Source organism: Myotis yumanensis, unplaced genomic scaffold, assembly GCF_028538775.1.
Source record: "Myotis yumanensis isolate MYYU_CA2020_CCGP unplaced genomic scaffold, mMyoYum1.0.hap1 SCAF_6, whole genome shotgun sequence".
In the NCBI taxonomy this organism is placed as follows: Eukaryota; Metazoa; Chordata; class Mammalia; order Chiroptera; family Vespertilionidae; genus Myotis; species Myotis yumanensis.
In genome coordinates this window covers 93,856,509-93,871,937 of record NW_027223757.1, presented here as the reverse complement: position 1 = coordinate 93,871,937, position 15,429 = coordinate 93,856,509, and the positions used below count along the sequence as shown (strand labels likewise).

Sequence of the window (15,429 nt, the reverse complement as noted above, 5' to 3'; positions counted from 1 at the left end):
ATCCCTGAAGCCCCGCCCCCTTCCTCCGGGCCTGGATTGGCCAAGTAACCTTGAGTGGGCCCCTGATTGGCCTCTTTACTCCTACGGCTCGAAGTGGAAAAGTAAAGAGCTCAAGCATTTTTCCAGGTGAAACTCCAGCAGAGTGGGGCTAAGGGTAGGCTAGCAAGGACAGATCCAGGGCTACCGCGGGGCCGGCCGGCAAACCCTGAGCTAGAGAACAGCTGGTGCCAATTGGTGAGGGCAGAAGGACAAAGACAGGGATGCAATAAGAAAAGAACTTTATTGTTTAATGTAAAACAAGTTGTGTTTTTTTTTTTGGTTTTTGTTTTTTTAAAAGAAACACCACCAAAAAGGGATTAGCTCAGTCCATCCCTTCCTCAGTCATCTGCTTCCAAATCCTATCCTCAAACATTCTGGAGTCAGGGAGTGATGGGGAGGCTAATCAGAGTCTGAGAGCACGATGATCTCCTCTGGATCGCACTGTGTGGCCACACTCATCTGTAAGTGAGTGAGACAAGAGTCAGAGAGGTCTGGAATATAGGGGGAGGAGAAACATAGGGAAGGACTTATTAAAGATTAAAAATTGGGGTAGGAAGAAGGAAGACAGAGGATGTGGTGAGTGCAATATTCAGATGGTGCACCTGAAAATGAACAGACACGGAAAGAGAATGAAGTCAGGAAAAACAGCCCCCCCCTCTTACCTTGAAAGTGCTAGGCTGGGAGGGTTGTAACTGGGGGGTTAGGGACAACTGGGCTGGAGATGGGCTGCAGAGGGAGCTGGTCACCAGGCCATGGCTGGGAGAGTCCACTCTTGTTGAGGAATCAGCAACTGGTACCATGGAAGCCAAAGGGGAATGTGGGCTGGGCAGGGTACATATCTTCTTCCCAGTCTTCTCATGTACTTCCCTTTGCCCTTCCTCATAGCTAGGGACAGAAACATAAGTGTAGGCAGTCTGGGACTGGAGGGAGAGTGTCAGTCTTTCCCAGCAGACTCAGTTCCTCAGTACTCCTCTTAGATAGCCCCCTGCAATCCCTCCTTCGATCCCCTCTTCTTCCTCCTTGTTGTTACCTGCTTCCTAAAGGTCCTGCTCCTGTTTGCCTCTCCTTCCGAAATTTTTTGCAGGGGGGACTAGAATCTCCCCAGGTGTGAGGAGAGACACCTCCATTGAAGGAAGTGGAGGTGACCATGGCTGCTCCATTCTCCACAACAGTGGTGAGGGGGTCCTCTGATTGCTTCCTGGAAGAGGAAATGTCCCCCTCCTCAGGGGAAGGGGTGGTATCCACAGTCAAGGCTTCAATCTCGAGCTCAAAGACCTGAGACACAGGGCTCTCTTTCTCCTGGGACACCTCCTCCGGAGAGTCTTCATTGCTTCCAGCATCTACACTGGAGAGTGCCAGGGGCTCTTCTGACAGCGAAGATGGTAACACTGTGAGTCCTTTATTTTGCTGCTCCCCTGAAGACCTGCTGCTCCCTTTGCTAGGTTCCAGGTTCTTTTCGGTAGAGATCTGTGGTGGGCACATGGGGCTCTGGTCTCCATCCTTATCTGAAAGGAAGAAAAGAGGGGAGGGGTAGCATGAGAACTAGGGGAAGAACACTGCCAAGAAGGATCTCAAACAGGTGGCATGCCCAACACAGGGAACTGACACGTGAAAAGACTTTCCTTGACGTACCTGCTTCTTCCTCCTCTTCCTCCTCCTCCTCCTGACCTTCCAGTATCAGTTCCAGATCCCCCTCTTCTTCGGAATCTGTAGTCTCCTCTTCCTCCTCTTCCTCTTCTGCCTCCTCTTCCTCCTCCTCCTCCTCTTCTTCCTCCTCTTCCTCACTTTCCTCATCTTCTTCATCATCTGTCTCAGCCTTAGAGGAGGTAGGGTGTTCCTGGGATGCCATTCCACTAGGGCCCTGGGGAACAAAGGAGTTTCTCTAAGAAATCTCTTGCCCTGATCGGTGTGCTCAGTGGTTAGAACATCCAGCCTACTCACTAAAGGGTTGCAGGTTCGATTCCTGGTCAAGGGCACCAAGGACACATACCTCACCCCCCCCCGCCCCCCCGCAGGGGTGTGTGGTAGGCAACCAGTGGATGTGTCTCTCTCACATCACTTTCTCTTTCTCTCCCTCCTTTCCTCCCCTCTACTCTCTCTGAAGAGCAATGAAAAAAATATCCTCAGCCCAGCCAGTGTGGCTCAGTGGCGGAACATCAACCTATGAACCAGGAGATCATTGTTTGACTCCCAGTCAGGGCACATACCAGGTTGCAGGCTGGATCCCCAGTGGGGGGCATGCAGGAGGCAGCTGATCAATGTTTCTATCATTGATGCTTTTATCTCTCTCCCTCTCCCTTCCTTTTTTTTTAAAATATATTTTATTGATTTTTTACAGAGAGGAAGGGAGAGAGATAGAGAGTTAGAAACATCGATGAGAGAGAAGCATCGATCAGCCGCCTCCTCCACATCTCCCACTTGGGGATGTGACCGCAACCCAGGTACATGCCCTTGACCGGAATTGAACCTGGGACCCTTCAGTCCGCAGGTCAACGCTCTATCCACTGAGCCAAACCGGTTTCGGCTCTTTTTTTTTTTTTTTTTTTTTTTACACTGTAACTAGGATAGAATGAACCACCTTAGTAGCTTCTGAGGCTAATACATTTCTATCACCACAATTACTTTAGCAAATCTGGTTCCCTTCCCTTTCTGAAATCAATAAAAATATCTTTTTTTAAAAATCCTCAGATGAGGACTAACAACAACAAAAAAAGAAATCCCTTGCCTCAGAGGGTCTGGGTCTATGTTCCTTCTGCAAACTCCCCCATCAGTCACCCTAGACTCCTGCTGGCCAGAGCAGGGAAAGAACAAGATTTCTCTAAAGGGTGTATCCCTTCCACACCTCACCAGAATCCAAGGAGGCTTTGGGGGGATCTGGAGAATGGGAAGAGGTGGCTTGGGGGAGCCGGGCTTTTCTCTTCTGTCTCTCGCCCTCCTCACTCTTGTCTTGCATCATCGCATATTTGGAGATGATTTCATCCAGTCGGCTCATAGCCAAGCTCCGGTTTTCCCTAAGGCGCCGGGCCAGGGCAGGGTCTGACAGGGCAGGGTCAATGCCTGTGTGGGAAGATAAAAAGTCAGAGTACTCAGCCCAAACCCAATAGAAGGGACTAGAGAGATGCCCCCTCTACCACACACCTGACATCTAAGGGTCACTGATGGGCATCTCACTAATCCCTACCTGGCCTATAATCATCTGTGAGATGACAGCCAAAGTTGTAGATGAGATCAAGGTGGCGTCGCTCCTGTAATCTGATGCCCACATCTCGAAAGGCATCTTGAGCCATGAGCTGGAGCTGCTGTCGGGGGAGGCCAAGGCTGTGCCGAACAGCTGCCTTCTCCACGGCCCGCAGCACATCTCCATAGTCAGGGAAGGTATCAGGCCCTGGCTTGTTGATGAGCCGCTCAATGCGCCTGTTAACCTCTGGGTAGCGGGTGCCACGGTAGGGAATGCGCTGCTCTATGACTCGGCCTGTCAGTGAAGAGCAGTCTTTCAGCTCACACAGCCGCCCAAAGAGACGGATCAGCTTCCGCTTCAGCCTTGCCTCCTGCAGGTATGTGGAGTCTGGGTCATCCAATTCTTGGAGATCCAACTCCTTTTCCTGCAGCCGTCGAATCTCTGCCACATAGAGCGCTAACAGTTGCTCCAAGCGCTGGATCTGCCGCCGGGAGCCACGGGTCCTTGGGGCCTCAGAGCCGGTGGTCTCGGCATTTGTGGGGTCTGAGGAGGGGTCTGCAGGAGGGTTACTCCCAGAGGGCTCACTAGAGGTGGTGGCCACAGGGGCAATGTTCATTTTTTTCTTGGCCGAGTGAGCCTTGAGAACAGTGCAGAGCTCATTGATGTACACATAGAGCTTAGCCGGTCGGCTCTGGGCCCGAGACAGCACCCGAGAGAGGATGTTGCAGAACTCCGCTGAGGCCAAAAACAGAGCGTGGGCACGCTGCTGCCGTTTACAGAGGAACGGGACCACATCAGGATGGTCCTCTGTCTGCGCCTTGCACAGTTCAAGGAACTGGAGGGTTCCGGCAAGAAGGGAGGGAGAGAGAAGGGAGGGGTTGAGAGAAAGAAGGCAGGTAGTGTTAGTGAGGAAGAAAGGACAGGAGAGCCAGGCAGCACCCCTCTCCCTAGGATACAAGTCTTCCCCCCAAAGCTCACCTCTTCAAAAAGCTTCTCATTCTCCAACTTGTAGCATTTCTTGCCGCCGGAATTACTGTTCCCTCCAGCCCCATGGGGCTGAGAGGAGGCAGGGGCGTCAGCCGGGGGTGAGGCTGGATTGGGGGGTGGGTGCGAGGGCCCCGGCTGCACAGCTGCTTCGTCTTCGTCATCATCATCCAGTACAATGATGCTGTTATCGGCGGCCATGGAGGATCAGATCCCCCGGAGGGAGCGAGTGCTGGGGACTTGGTAACTCCTGCTGGAAGGGGACGGGGCCTGAGGAAGAGCCTCCCCAGCCGAGCCCCATCCCTTAAAGTCACACATCTCCCCTTCTTCTCGGCTTCCAGCGACACCCAGCCCTGCCCGACGCGTCCTCGCTGCCTGTCCGCAGCACCGATCACACCGTGTTCGGGGGCCCTTCACAGGGAGTCCCAAGTCCCCACCCCCAGCTCCACCCTTCAGATGACATCCGGTCTTTCAGTTGCGTTTCCCCAATATTTCTCTTAATTGCCAAGTTGCCTTTTCCTCCCACCCCGGGCCACTTCCCACACTGCGCCCCACATCGATCTCCCCGCCCTCCGCGCGCAGACACTGGAACGCAGCCTGTCACCCCGCCTCACCTGTTCCCCTCTGCCCTCCAACACGCCAGTGCACCCCGCACCCCTCACCCCTCCTCAAGGATCACCCCAACTCACAGACGCCGAGGCAAAGCAGGTTCCCTCCCAACAATACACCCCCCTTTCTGAATTGTCTCCCTGTTCCTCCCGGATGGGTCTCAACCCGGGGAGTCGGGTCGGACGTTGCTCACCTCAGGTCCCCTCCCTCTCACCGCACCCTAATCCTCCCCATTCTCTCTGCGACCGGCGGCCGATGGCAAGCCCCGGGCCGGGTTCCCCCGACTCCTCTCGGGTCCCAACCCCAGGTCGGCTCCTTCCCCGAGACGAGCTTCCCGCCAAGCCCCCTCCCCCAGCGCAGCCCCCACCCGCCCCGCTCCCCGTCAGGGATAAGAGGGAGCGCACCCCCGCGGGCCCCTCACTTAGCGCCCGGGACTCCCCAGCACCGCTGCCTCGACACTCCCGCCCCCGCCTTCGATCCCCGCACCGACCGGCCCGCACCTCACAAACGGCCTCTCGGGGCGACCCTCAGCGCGGACAGAAGAAGCTCGCATGGTCCCCTCCTCTTTCCTTCCCCCTCCCACCGCAGGCCCTATTCTGGACCGGAAGTCGCAGTTTCCCCCTCCAGGCACCTAAGCGCGGCCATGTTGTCGTACGGAACCCAGTCCCCCAGCGGCCGGAAGTGACGATAGCCGACTCCCGAACGGCTCCAGCGCCGGCCGCATAGTGTGAGGCTTGCCTTCCGCCTGACCCCTAGGGGCGGGCTTATTCCCTCCGCGCGCCCCTCAGCAACTGGGGCCGCCATTTTGTCGTACGGCTGTGACTCGTCCCGACTCCAGAGCGCCGCCAGCGGAACTCTCTCCACTCAGCGCTCCTGAAACTCGGCCAATCGGACACTTCCTGCGGCGGGCCAACCGCCAGCGAGTCGCGTGCGGGGCGGGGCGGGGCGGGGCGGGGCGGGGCGGGCCGAGCCACCTTCCAGGTAGGGGCGGGGCAACGGACGGGCAGCGGGGGAATGGGCCAGCCCAGGCGCGCCGGGTGCACCGAGGCCGAGACTCTCATGAGGGAAACAAGACCTTTTCCTTCCGATGGGCGACGGTCAGAGCTGCTTTCCCACCCGCCAGGTGCCTCCCACGGCTTCTTCGACGGCGCCCACCCGCCCCTTCCGCGGGCGGCGCGCCCCTCGCTGCTTCTACGGCTCCCGATCCTGAAAGCAACACACGTGCACGCAAACGGTCACCGCAGTGGGTTGTTGTTACTACTGTTGTTGATTTGCTTTTCAAGCTTCACCACAGAACTAAGGACCAACCAAGGACGCGGACGTAGGGGTTCTCCGTCCATTTCCGGAGGGGTCTCTGAGGCGCAGGCGGTGATGGCCCGGCAGCCGCGCCTGGGGACCGGCGGCACGGGGCGCTCTGAGGAGGCTCGGTGCGAGTCGCCGCGGGAGGCCGGGAGACGGAGGAGCCTCGGAAAACACCTCGGGGCTCGGGCCCGTCTCCTTCCCTCCGGGGGAGCTGACGAAAGAAGGAAGAGAGAAGAAGCCGACCTGGATGCCCACCTCACCGCATCCACCTCGCCGTTTGAGGGAGGCTGGAGGGACTCGGAGGCAAGGGGGGTCCGAAGGTGAGGTCCTGGCGAACCGAAACGCTGGCGCGGGTCCCGTCGCGGCGAGGCCCGCCTCCAGCACCGCCGCGCACTCCCGGGAGGTGAGCATCTTGTCACTTTCCAGACCGCAGAGTTCCAGCCGCTCCAAGCCCTCGGGCGGAACCTCCATTAAGGAACACCACGCCCTCCCTTCCAGGCAGCCGAGCCTGCCGCCTTCCAATCGAGGAAAATGAGCTCTCAGGCAGCACGAGGACTCGGGAGATAGAGAAGGGATTTAATTTTCAGATCCTCAACTTTCCCCAAATTAGTCTTCCTGAGTAAATGCCTGCAGTAGAGGCTCTTTTCCTTTTCCCTTTTACAATAGACTTTCTCCCTTTTAAGAAAGAAAAGTACAGTTCTCAACCATGAAATCTCTTGGAGATAATCTTACCTTGTCTTAAACAGATATGTAGGCACCATAAACACCACCTCATCTAGTCATTAAAAATGTATTTTTAACAATTATAAAATTGTGTACAATTTTCATGCTATTTGATCAGTTATGCTGTCATTACAGTTGTAATGGTAACCCTGAAGAAATTTTTTTTAAAACTAGAATTTTGGTCACAAGAAAGAAAAATATTTTTCATCGGAGACGTTCAAGTATAAAAGCATAAAATTGTCTCTGGAGAGGTGGAATGTTAGTAGGAGTACAAAGAGAAAAAGAAGAAAAATAATGATTCCCAATTGTCAAGAGTTTTTTTTTTAAGTCAAACGCTTTTTTTTCTCTTTCAAATTTTAGAGAGGAAGGGAGAGGGAGAGAGAGATAGAAACATCAGTGATGAGAGAGAATCATTGATTGGCGGCCTCCTGCTTGCCCCACACTGGGGATCAAGCCCGCAACCCGGCCATGTGTCCTGCCTGGGAGCCAAACCTGGCACCCTTCAGTCTGCAGCCCGATGCTCTATCCACTGACCCAAACCAGACAGGGCCTTACTTATGTATCTATACTAATAATAGCCTAGGTCAGCAGTTCTCAACCTGTGGGTCGAACGACCCTTTCACAGGAGTCACCTAAGACCATCCTGCATATCAGACATTTACATTATGATTCATAACAGTAGCAACATTACAGTCATGAAGTAGCAATGAAATAATTTTATGGTTGGGTCACAACATGAGGAACTGTATTTAAAGGGCCAGAAGGTTGAGAACCACTGGCCTAGGTGGTCGACATACCCTCACACATCATGGCCACAAGCACAGCGGAGGCAGGACCCGGCGGAGGAGGAGGGTTGTGGCAGGGGAGGGCAATTGGGGGCCATCAACCAGGCTGGCAGGGGAGGGCAGTTGGGGGCCATCAGGCCGGCAGTGGAGCAGTTAGGAGGCAATGAGAGGGATGTCCATGATTGGAGAGGGTGCAGGCTGGGCTGAGGGACACCCCTCCCTCCCCACCCCTCTGCAAAAATTTTGTGCACCGGGCCTCTAATTTTTAATAATGTTTCAATTCTGATATTTTAATTCCTCTGGACATTCAAAAGAGTGATTTGTCTTATTTAAAAACTAGAGGCCTGGTGCACAAAATTTGTGCAGGGATGGTGGGGTCCCTCACCCCTCGAAATCCAGGACCGCTGGCTCCTAACCGCTCACCTGCCTGCCTGCCTAATCACCCCTAATTGCCTCTGCCTGCCTGCCTGATTGCCCCTAATTGCTTGCCTGCCTGCCTGATCACCCCTAATCACCTCTGCCTCCGCCCCCGAACACAGGACCCAGGCTTCTCTCTTCTGGCCGGCCACAGGCACCTGAAACCTGGGCTTCCCTCCCTCTGGCTGGCCCCAGGCACCTGGGACCTGGCTTTCCTCCCTCTGGCCGGCTGCAGGCAGCCGGGATCCCGGGCGGCCTCACCCGGGCCCCGGCTTTGTCAGGAAGGATGTCCAGAATGATGTCCAAAAGACATCCGGTCTAGCCGGTCTAATTAGCATATTACCCTTTTATTAGTATAGATGTGAATATTTTCTTTTTGTTGTTAATCCTCACCAGAGGATATTTTCCCCCCATTGATTTTTAAGTGAGAATGGAAGGGAGGGAGGGAAGGAAGAAGGGAAGGAGGGAGGGAGACAGAAAGAGAAACATCGATGTGAGAGAGACACATCAATTGGTTGCACCCCGCACATGCTCCATCCTGCAACCCAGGAATGTGCCAGAAGGGAACCAGAAACCCTCAGTCTGAAGGCCAATGCTCTAACCACTGAGCAAAATAGCTAGGGCTAAAGTGTGAATATTTTCAATATGCCAGGAATTACATCTTTGAAACAATTTCAATTGATGAAAATTTTTAGATGCTTACTTAAAAATATGTGAAAAGTACAAACTTTTTCAATTTGTTTCCTGGAGTATAGGTGCAGAAATTTTAGATAGCTGCTCTAAACTATCCAAGTGTCCCCTCCACAGTCCCCAACAGCCCCACTCCCCTCCCCACATCTCCCCTTTCACCTCCTTACCAGGGTAAGAGGATGTTTATACAAAAGGTAGTCACAATTCCAGCTCATCTTCCTTCTGAGGTGTTCCCAGGAGCCATTCCCCAAATTTTGCCCATGGCAGCGGCCACAGGAGTTTATAAAGAGCCTCCAGCATCAGTAGTGTCAGAAAGAGGGCCAGGAATATAAAGAAGGCCTTGTCCAAGGCCTGACGTAGGGGACCCCTGGGAGGAGAAGGACCCTGGGCAAAAGCCAGGAACACGTCCTCTTCACCCACATAACCCTCCTCCTCTGCCATCCTAACGGACAGTCTGACAGCTGGATCCGGGAGGCTGGAATGGATGCCTTTGCTCAGCAATGCCAGGATTAAGGGGCGTGGTGGCTTAAAGTCCTGCACCTGCCTGGCTGGGGACAGTGAAACAGGGAAGGGCTTAGGGTAGAAGAATAGAAGAAGCAACAGGAGAGCCGGGCAGGGCTGCTCTGGCTCTCTAGAAATGTTGTAGGAAAGAAATGAGCTGAAGTGGGGCTGCTGTTAACTCACTGGGAAATCAGAGAAAAGGGGGCCTTGGAGACAGGTTCAGGGGGTTATTCTAGGATGAGCTGTAGGATGAGCTGCCCTGCCCATTGCTCCCCTAGTTGCAAGTCTCTGGGGGGCCCTTATTGTTTAGGAGATGCACGCCTGTGGGGGAAGAAGAAGGGGAAAGGAAAGGTGCAGGCATGCTCCTGGGAGGGAGAGTGCACCTGGGTGGGACTCCCTCTCTTTTAAAAAATATGTTTATATTGATTTTTAGAAAGAGCAAGGGAGAGGGAGAGAGAAACATCGATCAGCTGCCTCCTGCATGCCCCCTACTGGGTATCAAGCCCACAACCCAGGTATGTGCCCTAACCCGGAATCAAACTGGTGACCTCTTGGTGCATGGGAGGATGCTCAACCAACTGAGTGAGCCATACTGGCCAGGCAGGGAGGAATTCTCTTACTGAGGCTGGTGGGAACAAGAGTTGCAGGAGCACAAGGTGAGGTATATAAATAAATAAGTAAATACATACATACGTACATACATACATACATACATACAAAAGATGAAGATGAAAGAAAGACCCTGATTGGTCAGCAGAGCAAGAGTGTATGATTGGGACTTACCAGTTGGGGCAATAATAAGGAAGAGGTCCTGGTCTGAGTTGCTGGTCGAAAATGTTCTTCAAGAGGTTATAGAGCAAGGGTGGAAGGCTTTTTCTGGACTCTGTTCCCCAGATACTGCCTGAAGATTCATGAGGGAACCAAAGCCCTGGTGGAGACCTAGGGCTCCTGGATAAGTGGTGGTGGTGGTGGACAGGCAAGGAACGGGTGTGTGTGGTAGTGGTCTTTGTACCTGGAGCCTTTAGGGTCTCCTAGCTAAACTTTATTTTGACCTTAATAGGAGGACCTTGTTTACTTGGGTAGATTTTGTTGACCCCAAACAGTACAAAGGATGTAACAATTTTTTTTAAATCCTCACTTGAAGATATTTATTCCATTGATTTCTAGAGAGAATGGAAGGGATGAAAAAGAAGAGAGAAACATCAGTGTGTGAGAGACACATCAATTGGTTGCCTCCCGCATGTGCCCCTACAGGGTCTGGGGAATCTATAACCAAGATACATGCTCTTGACCAGGAATCAAACCCAAGCCCCTTCAGTCCATAGGTTGATGCTCGTAACTACTGAGCCAAGCCAGCCAGAGCCAATTTTGTTTAGAGTCAACACTTATTATCATCCGTGCTGCCACAGGAATTTACATTACAAGTCTAAAAAACCTGGATCAGGGCCCAAACTAATAATTATTAGTTTTGTTAAATTAATTAAACAAAGAGGCCATTAGATTGAGATAGCTCTTATTAAAAAGAAACAGGTGTGCCCAGCTGGTGTGTCTCAGTGGTTGAACATCAACCTATGAACCACCCAATCATGGTTCGATTCCCAGTCATGGCACATTCCCAGGTTGTGGGCTCGATCACCAGTGTGGGGTGTGCAGGAGGCAGCCGATCAATGATTCTCTCTCATCATTGATGTTTCTATCTCTCTCTCTCTCTCCCTTCCTCACTGAAATATATATATATATATATATATGGGGGGAGTTTGAAGAAGGAAACTTTACTCATTGCAAAATAGCTCAATTATGATACAGAACAGCTGTGAGGCAGCCCTGGGGTCAGGTGGCTCCTCTCCAGCTGGACAGTTCTGCTCTGCTCCCCAGTGGTTTGCTCTTCCTTGCTGGTCTGCTTTGTGCTGTGCTGGTCTGCTCTGTTTCAGCTCAGTCATAGACACACAATCTTTAAAAAAATAAGTAAATAGGAGTGGAAATCCTTTTATTACAGCAATGGTACACACTTCGTTGAACTCCTCCTGAATTATATGCCAAAAATCACATAATGAGCCACCATTAAAATGATTTGTAATGATATTCAAGCTGACAAATCAATTAGATTCTCTTTTAATTTTGTTTAGAGCAAAGAATTAGAAACTTCTTGACTTGCTAAAGGACTCATTAGTCAATTATTAGAGGCAGCTGATCAATGATTCTCATCGTTGATGTTTCTATCTCTCCCTCTCCCTTCCTCTCTGAAATCAATAAAAAAATTTTAAGTTGTACTTTGGTTTGGCAGCCTAGATGTTTTTACATTTCCCTACCTTGGGAGAATGACAAGTGGGCAATAGAAAAGTGTTAGATAGGACAAGGATCTCAAGGTCTGGACGGTTCTTACTAAACACTCTTCTTGCTAAATGTTAAAATGTAGTACAGTATTTTGCAGACCAGCTGTAAACAGAATAACCTTGACAGGAAGCCAGCCTGATAAGTGTTGCCAATTGCAAAGAAGAAATCAACATGTAATTGACCAAATAGTGTATATAAGCAGTGACTAAGTCTCCCTTCTGGGAGGCAGAGCTTTGGATATGAATCCCGTCTTCTTTACTCCCAGCAATAAATAAAACTACCTCTTGACAACCACATGTCTTTTTATCTTCTTTGAAAATTGATTTTACAGAGAACCAAGATGGCGGCATAGGGAGTGGACCTGTGCGTGCTGCTCTCTCACAGCATCATTGGAACTACCAACTATGAGGCAAAAAACCACCACTCAGAACCATGGGGAAGTTGGCCCAGTGGGAGATCTACAACTCGAAGGAAAGAAAGAAGCGCAGTGAGACGGAGTGGGAGCTACGGAGGCACCAAAAGCAGAGGTACTCAGTCACACTCCAGGCGGGCTGCAAATGGATTCGCGGTTTTTTTCCAATCAGAGCGGTTACAAACCCTCGAATCCTCTGGGCTTGCTCTGGGCGGGTCTCTGAGGCCCCAGATCCCACAGGGAGAGGCGGCCATGGCCTTGCAGTGGTCAGAGAGCGAGGGAAGCTCTGACGCACGGCTGCTCGCCGGTACTGAGGGACAAGAAGTCCTGGTGTCCCGGGGAGGCGAGGGGCGCGGAGACGCCGCCATCGCTATTTCCTCCGCGCTGGCGACTCCCTGAGACCCCGCCCTATCATCTGGGCTGTGCCAGAGGCACAAGAGGGAATGACTGTGCTTTTACAAACTCTCAAATCCACTGAGCTGGTTCGGGCGGGTCTCTGAGGCCCCAGGCCCCACGGGGATAGACAGCACGGCCTCCCAGCGGTCAGAAAGCGGGGGAGGCTCTGGCGCTCGGCTGCTCGCCGGCACTGGGGGACGCAAAGTCCTGGTGTCCTGGATAGGCAAGGGGCCGCTGAGTCTCCGCCCCAGCGACTCCCTGTGACCCCGCCCTACGCAATTTACATTCCCATCTGGGCTGTGCCAGACTCACAAGTAGAAACGCCTTTGCTTTTGCAAACTTTCAAATCCACTGAGCTGGTTCGGGCGGGATCATGAGGCACCAGACCCTACGGGGAGAGGCAGCACAGCCTTGCAGCCATCAGAAAGCGAGGGAGACTCTGTTGCACAGCTGCTCACCGGCACTGGGGGACACAAAGCCCCGGCGGAGACTCAGCCAGTGCTATTTGCTCCGCCATGGCGACTCCCTGAGACCCTGCCCTAGTCAATTTACATCCCCATCCAAGCTGTGCCAGGTGCACAAAAAGACCCACCTGCGCTTTTGCTGCCTAACCCAACAAATTGCAGGCTTCAACTGCTCGCAGCCATGGGAGACACACTCAAGAAGCAGACCCAGGAGAACCAGGATGGTGGCGTAAGGAAGAGACCTGTGTGTGCTACCTCACACAACAACATCGAAACTACCAACTATCGGACAAACAGCTATCATACAGAACCATGGGAAAGTTGGCCCAGTAGAAGCTCTACAACTGGAAGGAGAGAAAGAACATTGAGACTGAGTAGGATGTGCAGAGACACCAAGTACAGAGCCCAACCCAACAAACTGCAGATTTCAACTCCTCGCATAGAAAGAAGAGCATTGAGACTGAGTAGGATGTGCAGAGGCACCAAGTACAGAGCCCATCCCAGCAGGCTGCAGATTTCAGCTCCTTGCATCCGGGCGGGATGCAATCGGGGGGCGGAGTCGGGTCCGGGGCAGGCTGAGGCTGGGCCAGGCTGGGCCGGCGCTGTGAAACCACTGTCCCAGCAGGCGCACAAACATGCCCACCGGTTCCAGTCTCGAGTGGGGCGCTGGGGGACGGCAGACAGGCAGTCTGTGCACTTGGTGGAGGGCATGATCTGAGCAGGAGTGCTGGATGTTCAGCCACCAGGAACGCCTGGAGATTTTGTCTGGTGGGGAGCCGCCGGCAGGGGACAGAGGGCCAAACTTCCTGTTTCCCCGGTAAGGTGGGACGGCCCCGGTGAGGTCGGGACAGCCCCGGTGAGGTTGAAACTGCCCTGGTGAGGTCGGGACTGCCCCGGTGAGGTTGAAACTGCCCCGGTGAGGTCAGGACGGCCCCGGTGAGGTTGAAACGGCCCCGGTGTGGTAGGGACGACCCCGGTGAGGTTGAAACGGCCCCCGTGAGGTCGGGACGGCCCCGGTGAGGTTGAAACGGCCCCCATGAGGTAGGGACAGCCCTGGTGAGGTTGAAACGGCCCTGGTGAGGTTGAAACGGCCCTGGTGTGGTCGGGACGGCCCCGGGGAGGTTGAAACGACCCCGGTGAGGCTGTAACGGCCCTGGTGAGGCTCAGATGGCCCTGGTGAGGTTGAAACTACTCCAGTGAGGTTGGGACAGATAAAGGGGACCAATATAGACTGATGAACAGGGGTAGATACAGAGGCAGAGCAACATTGAACAGACTGTCAAACTACAGTGGGAAGCCTGGGGAGGCTTTGGGGGGGGATTAAGAGATCAACCGAAGGACTTATATGCATGCATATAAGATTAACCAATGGACACAAGACAAGGGGCTGGGGGGAGAGGGGGGTGGCGGTGGCTAGGGCCCGGGGGAATGTCAAGGGGGGGGAAAAAGGAGACATATGTAATACTCTTTGTAATACTTTAAGAAATAAAAATTATTACAAATAACTATAAAAAAATTGATTTTAGAGAGGGAAGAAGTGGGGGTGAAAGAGAGAGAGATTGATTTGTTGTTCCACTTATTTATACATTCATTGGCTGATATTTATATGTGCCCTGACCAGGGGTTAAACCTACAACCTTGCTGTATTGTGAATGATACTCTAACCCCGCGGTTCTCAACCTGTGGGTCGCAACCCCTTTGGGGGTCAAATGACCCTTTCACAGGGGTTGCCTAAGACCATCGGAAAATACATATATAATTACATATTGTTTTTGTGATTAATCACTATGCTTTAATTATGTTCAATTTGTAACAATGAAATTGGAGGTCACTCTCTCCAGCCTCATCTTCCCACATTGTTCTGTGCTCCAGCCCTTTCTCACTCCCTCCCCGTGAAGAGCCTGCCTCTGGCCTTCCTGCCCTGCTGAGTGAGACTTAGGAATGTACACTATTTAAAATACATACATATATTTAAATATATTTCTATTCATTTCAGAGAGGAAGGGAGAGAGAGAGATAGAAACATCAATGATGAGAGAGAATCATTGGTCAGCTGCCTCCTTCATGCCCCACACCAGGGTTCGGGCCCACAACCTGGGCGTGTGCCCTGACTGGGAATCAAACCGTGACCTTCTGGTTCATTGATTGACACTCAACCACTGAGCCATGCTGGCCGGGCAGTAATGTACACTATTGTACGTGCAGAGCCAAGTGTCACATCCATGATCTCTTTTACTTTTCGCCAATTCTGCTCTGTCTGCTCATCTGACTCTATGCCTCACTTGGCAAAAACCTCAGGAACAGCAGGCGCCAGGTCTGTCCTGCCCCTGCTCGGTGGTCTTCCCAGCACCCAGCGGTGGGGGGGGGGGGGGGGGGGCACCTTTGAATTGCACTGGGCTCCATCCACATTGGCTCACAATACACGTTTTACACTGAATTTGCATCTTCCATTAAAAGGAAGCAAGAGGTTATTAAGTGCAATAACACCTTTTCTACTTACGTTTTTCTGAGGAGCAGCCGCCAAAGAAGGGAAGGTGTTTCCTAGACTGACTTTAAGGGGCGTATCTTCCCTGGGTCTGACATTGCTTTTTGGAG

General features: G+C 52.6%; 2 protein-coding genes, 1 long non-coding RNA gene and 1 other non-coding gene across 6 annotated transcripts; 1 reads left to right on the top strand and 3 right to left on the bottom strand.

Moving 5' to 3' along the window:
* Positions 1 to 261: 261 nt before the first annotated feature.
* DAXX (death domain associated protein) lies at positions 262 to 5,409 on the bottom strand. Of its 3 annotated transcripts, none has more exons than XM_070418779.1 (8): positions 5,311 to 5,409; positions 4,196 to 4,451; positions 3,221 to 4,052; positions 2,882 to 3,096; positions 1,672 to 1,900; positions 1,070 to 1,544; positions 702 to 924; positions 262 to 498 (listed from the first exon to the last, which is right to left on the bottom strand). In XM_070418779.1, the coding sequence occupies exons 2-8, from the start codon at positions 4,400 to 4,402 to the stop codon at positions 439 to 441; spliced, it is 2,241 nt and encodes a 746-aa protein (XP_070274880.1). In that variant the 5' UTR covers positions 4,403 to 4,451; positions 5,311 to 5,409; the 3' UTR covers positions 262 to 438. The 3 variants fall into 3 exon arrangements, with proteins under 3 accessions (XP_070274880.1, XP_070274881.1, XP_070274879.1); XM_070418780.1 differs by having other exon boundaries at positions 4,196 to 4,454; positions 5,311 to 5,398; XM_070418778.1 differs by lacking the exon at positions 5,311 to 5,409 and having other exon boundaries at positions 4,196 to 4,750.
* Positions 2,591 to 2,718, bottom strand: LOC139013344 (small nucleolar RNA SNORA66). Its single transcript, XR_011471995.1, has one exon. It is a non-coding gene; the product is annotated as a small nucleolar RNA SNORA66 (small nucleolar RNA).
* A 419-nt stretch (positions 5,410 to 5,828) lies between the features above and the next one.
* On the top strand, positions 5,829 to 14,214 carry LOC139012619 (uncharacterized). The gene is made up of 3 exons (XR_011471884.1): positions 5,829 to 6,515; positions 11,894 to 12,089; positions 12,997 to 14,214. It is a non-coding gene; the product is annotated as an uncharacterized lncRNA (long non-coding RNA).
* Positions 8,926 to 9,168, bottom strand: SMIM40 (small integral membrane protein 40). Its single transcript, XM_070419440.1, has one exon. It carries the CDS (start codon positions 9,166 to 9,168, stop codon positions 8,926 to 8,928), a length of 243 nt encoding a protein of 80 aa, XP_070275541.1.
* Positions 14,215 to 15,429: the final 1,215 nt, after the last annotated feature.

Excerpts from the sequence above, each read along its gene's own strand:
- DAXX (XM_070418779.1), bottom strand. The coding sequence starts at position 4,402 with ATGGCCGCCGATAACAGCATCATTGTACTGGATGATGATGACGAAGAC. Across the intron at positions 4,053-4,195 it reads ATGAGAAGCTTTTTGAAGAG|TTCCTTGAACTGTGCAAGGC; the intron begins GTGAGCTTTGGG and ends GGAACCCTCCAG. Across the intron at positions 499-701 it reads CCCAGCCTAGCACTTTCAAG|ATGAGTGTGGCCACACAGTG; the intron begins GTAAGAGGGGGG and ends ACTCACTTACAG.
- SMIM40 (XM_070419440.1), bottom strand. The coding sequence starts at position 9,168 with ATGGCAGAGGAGGAGGGTTATGTGGGTGAAGAGGACGTGTTCCTGGCT.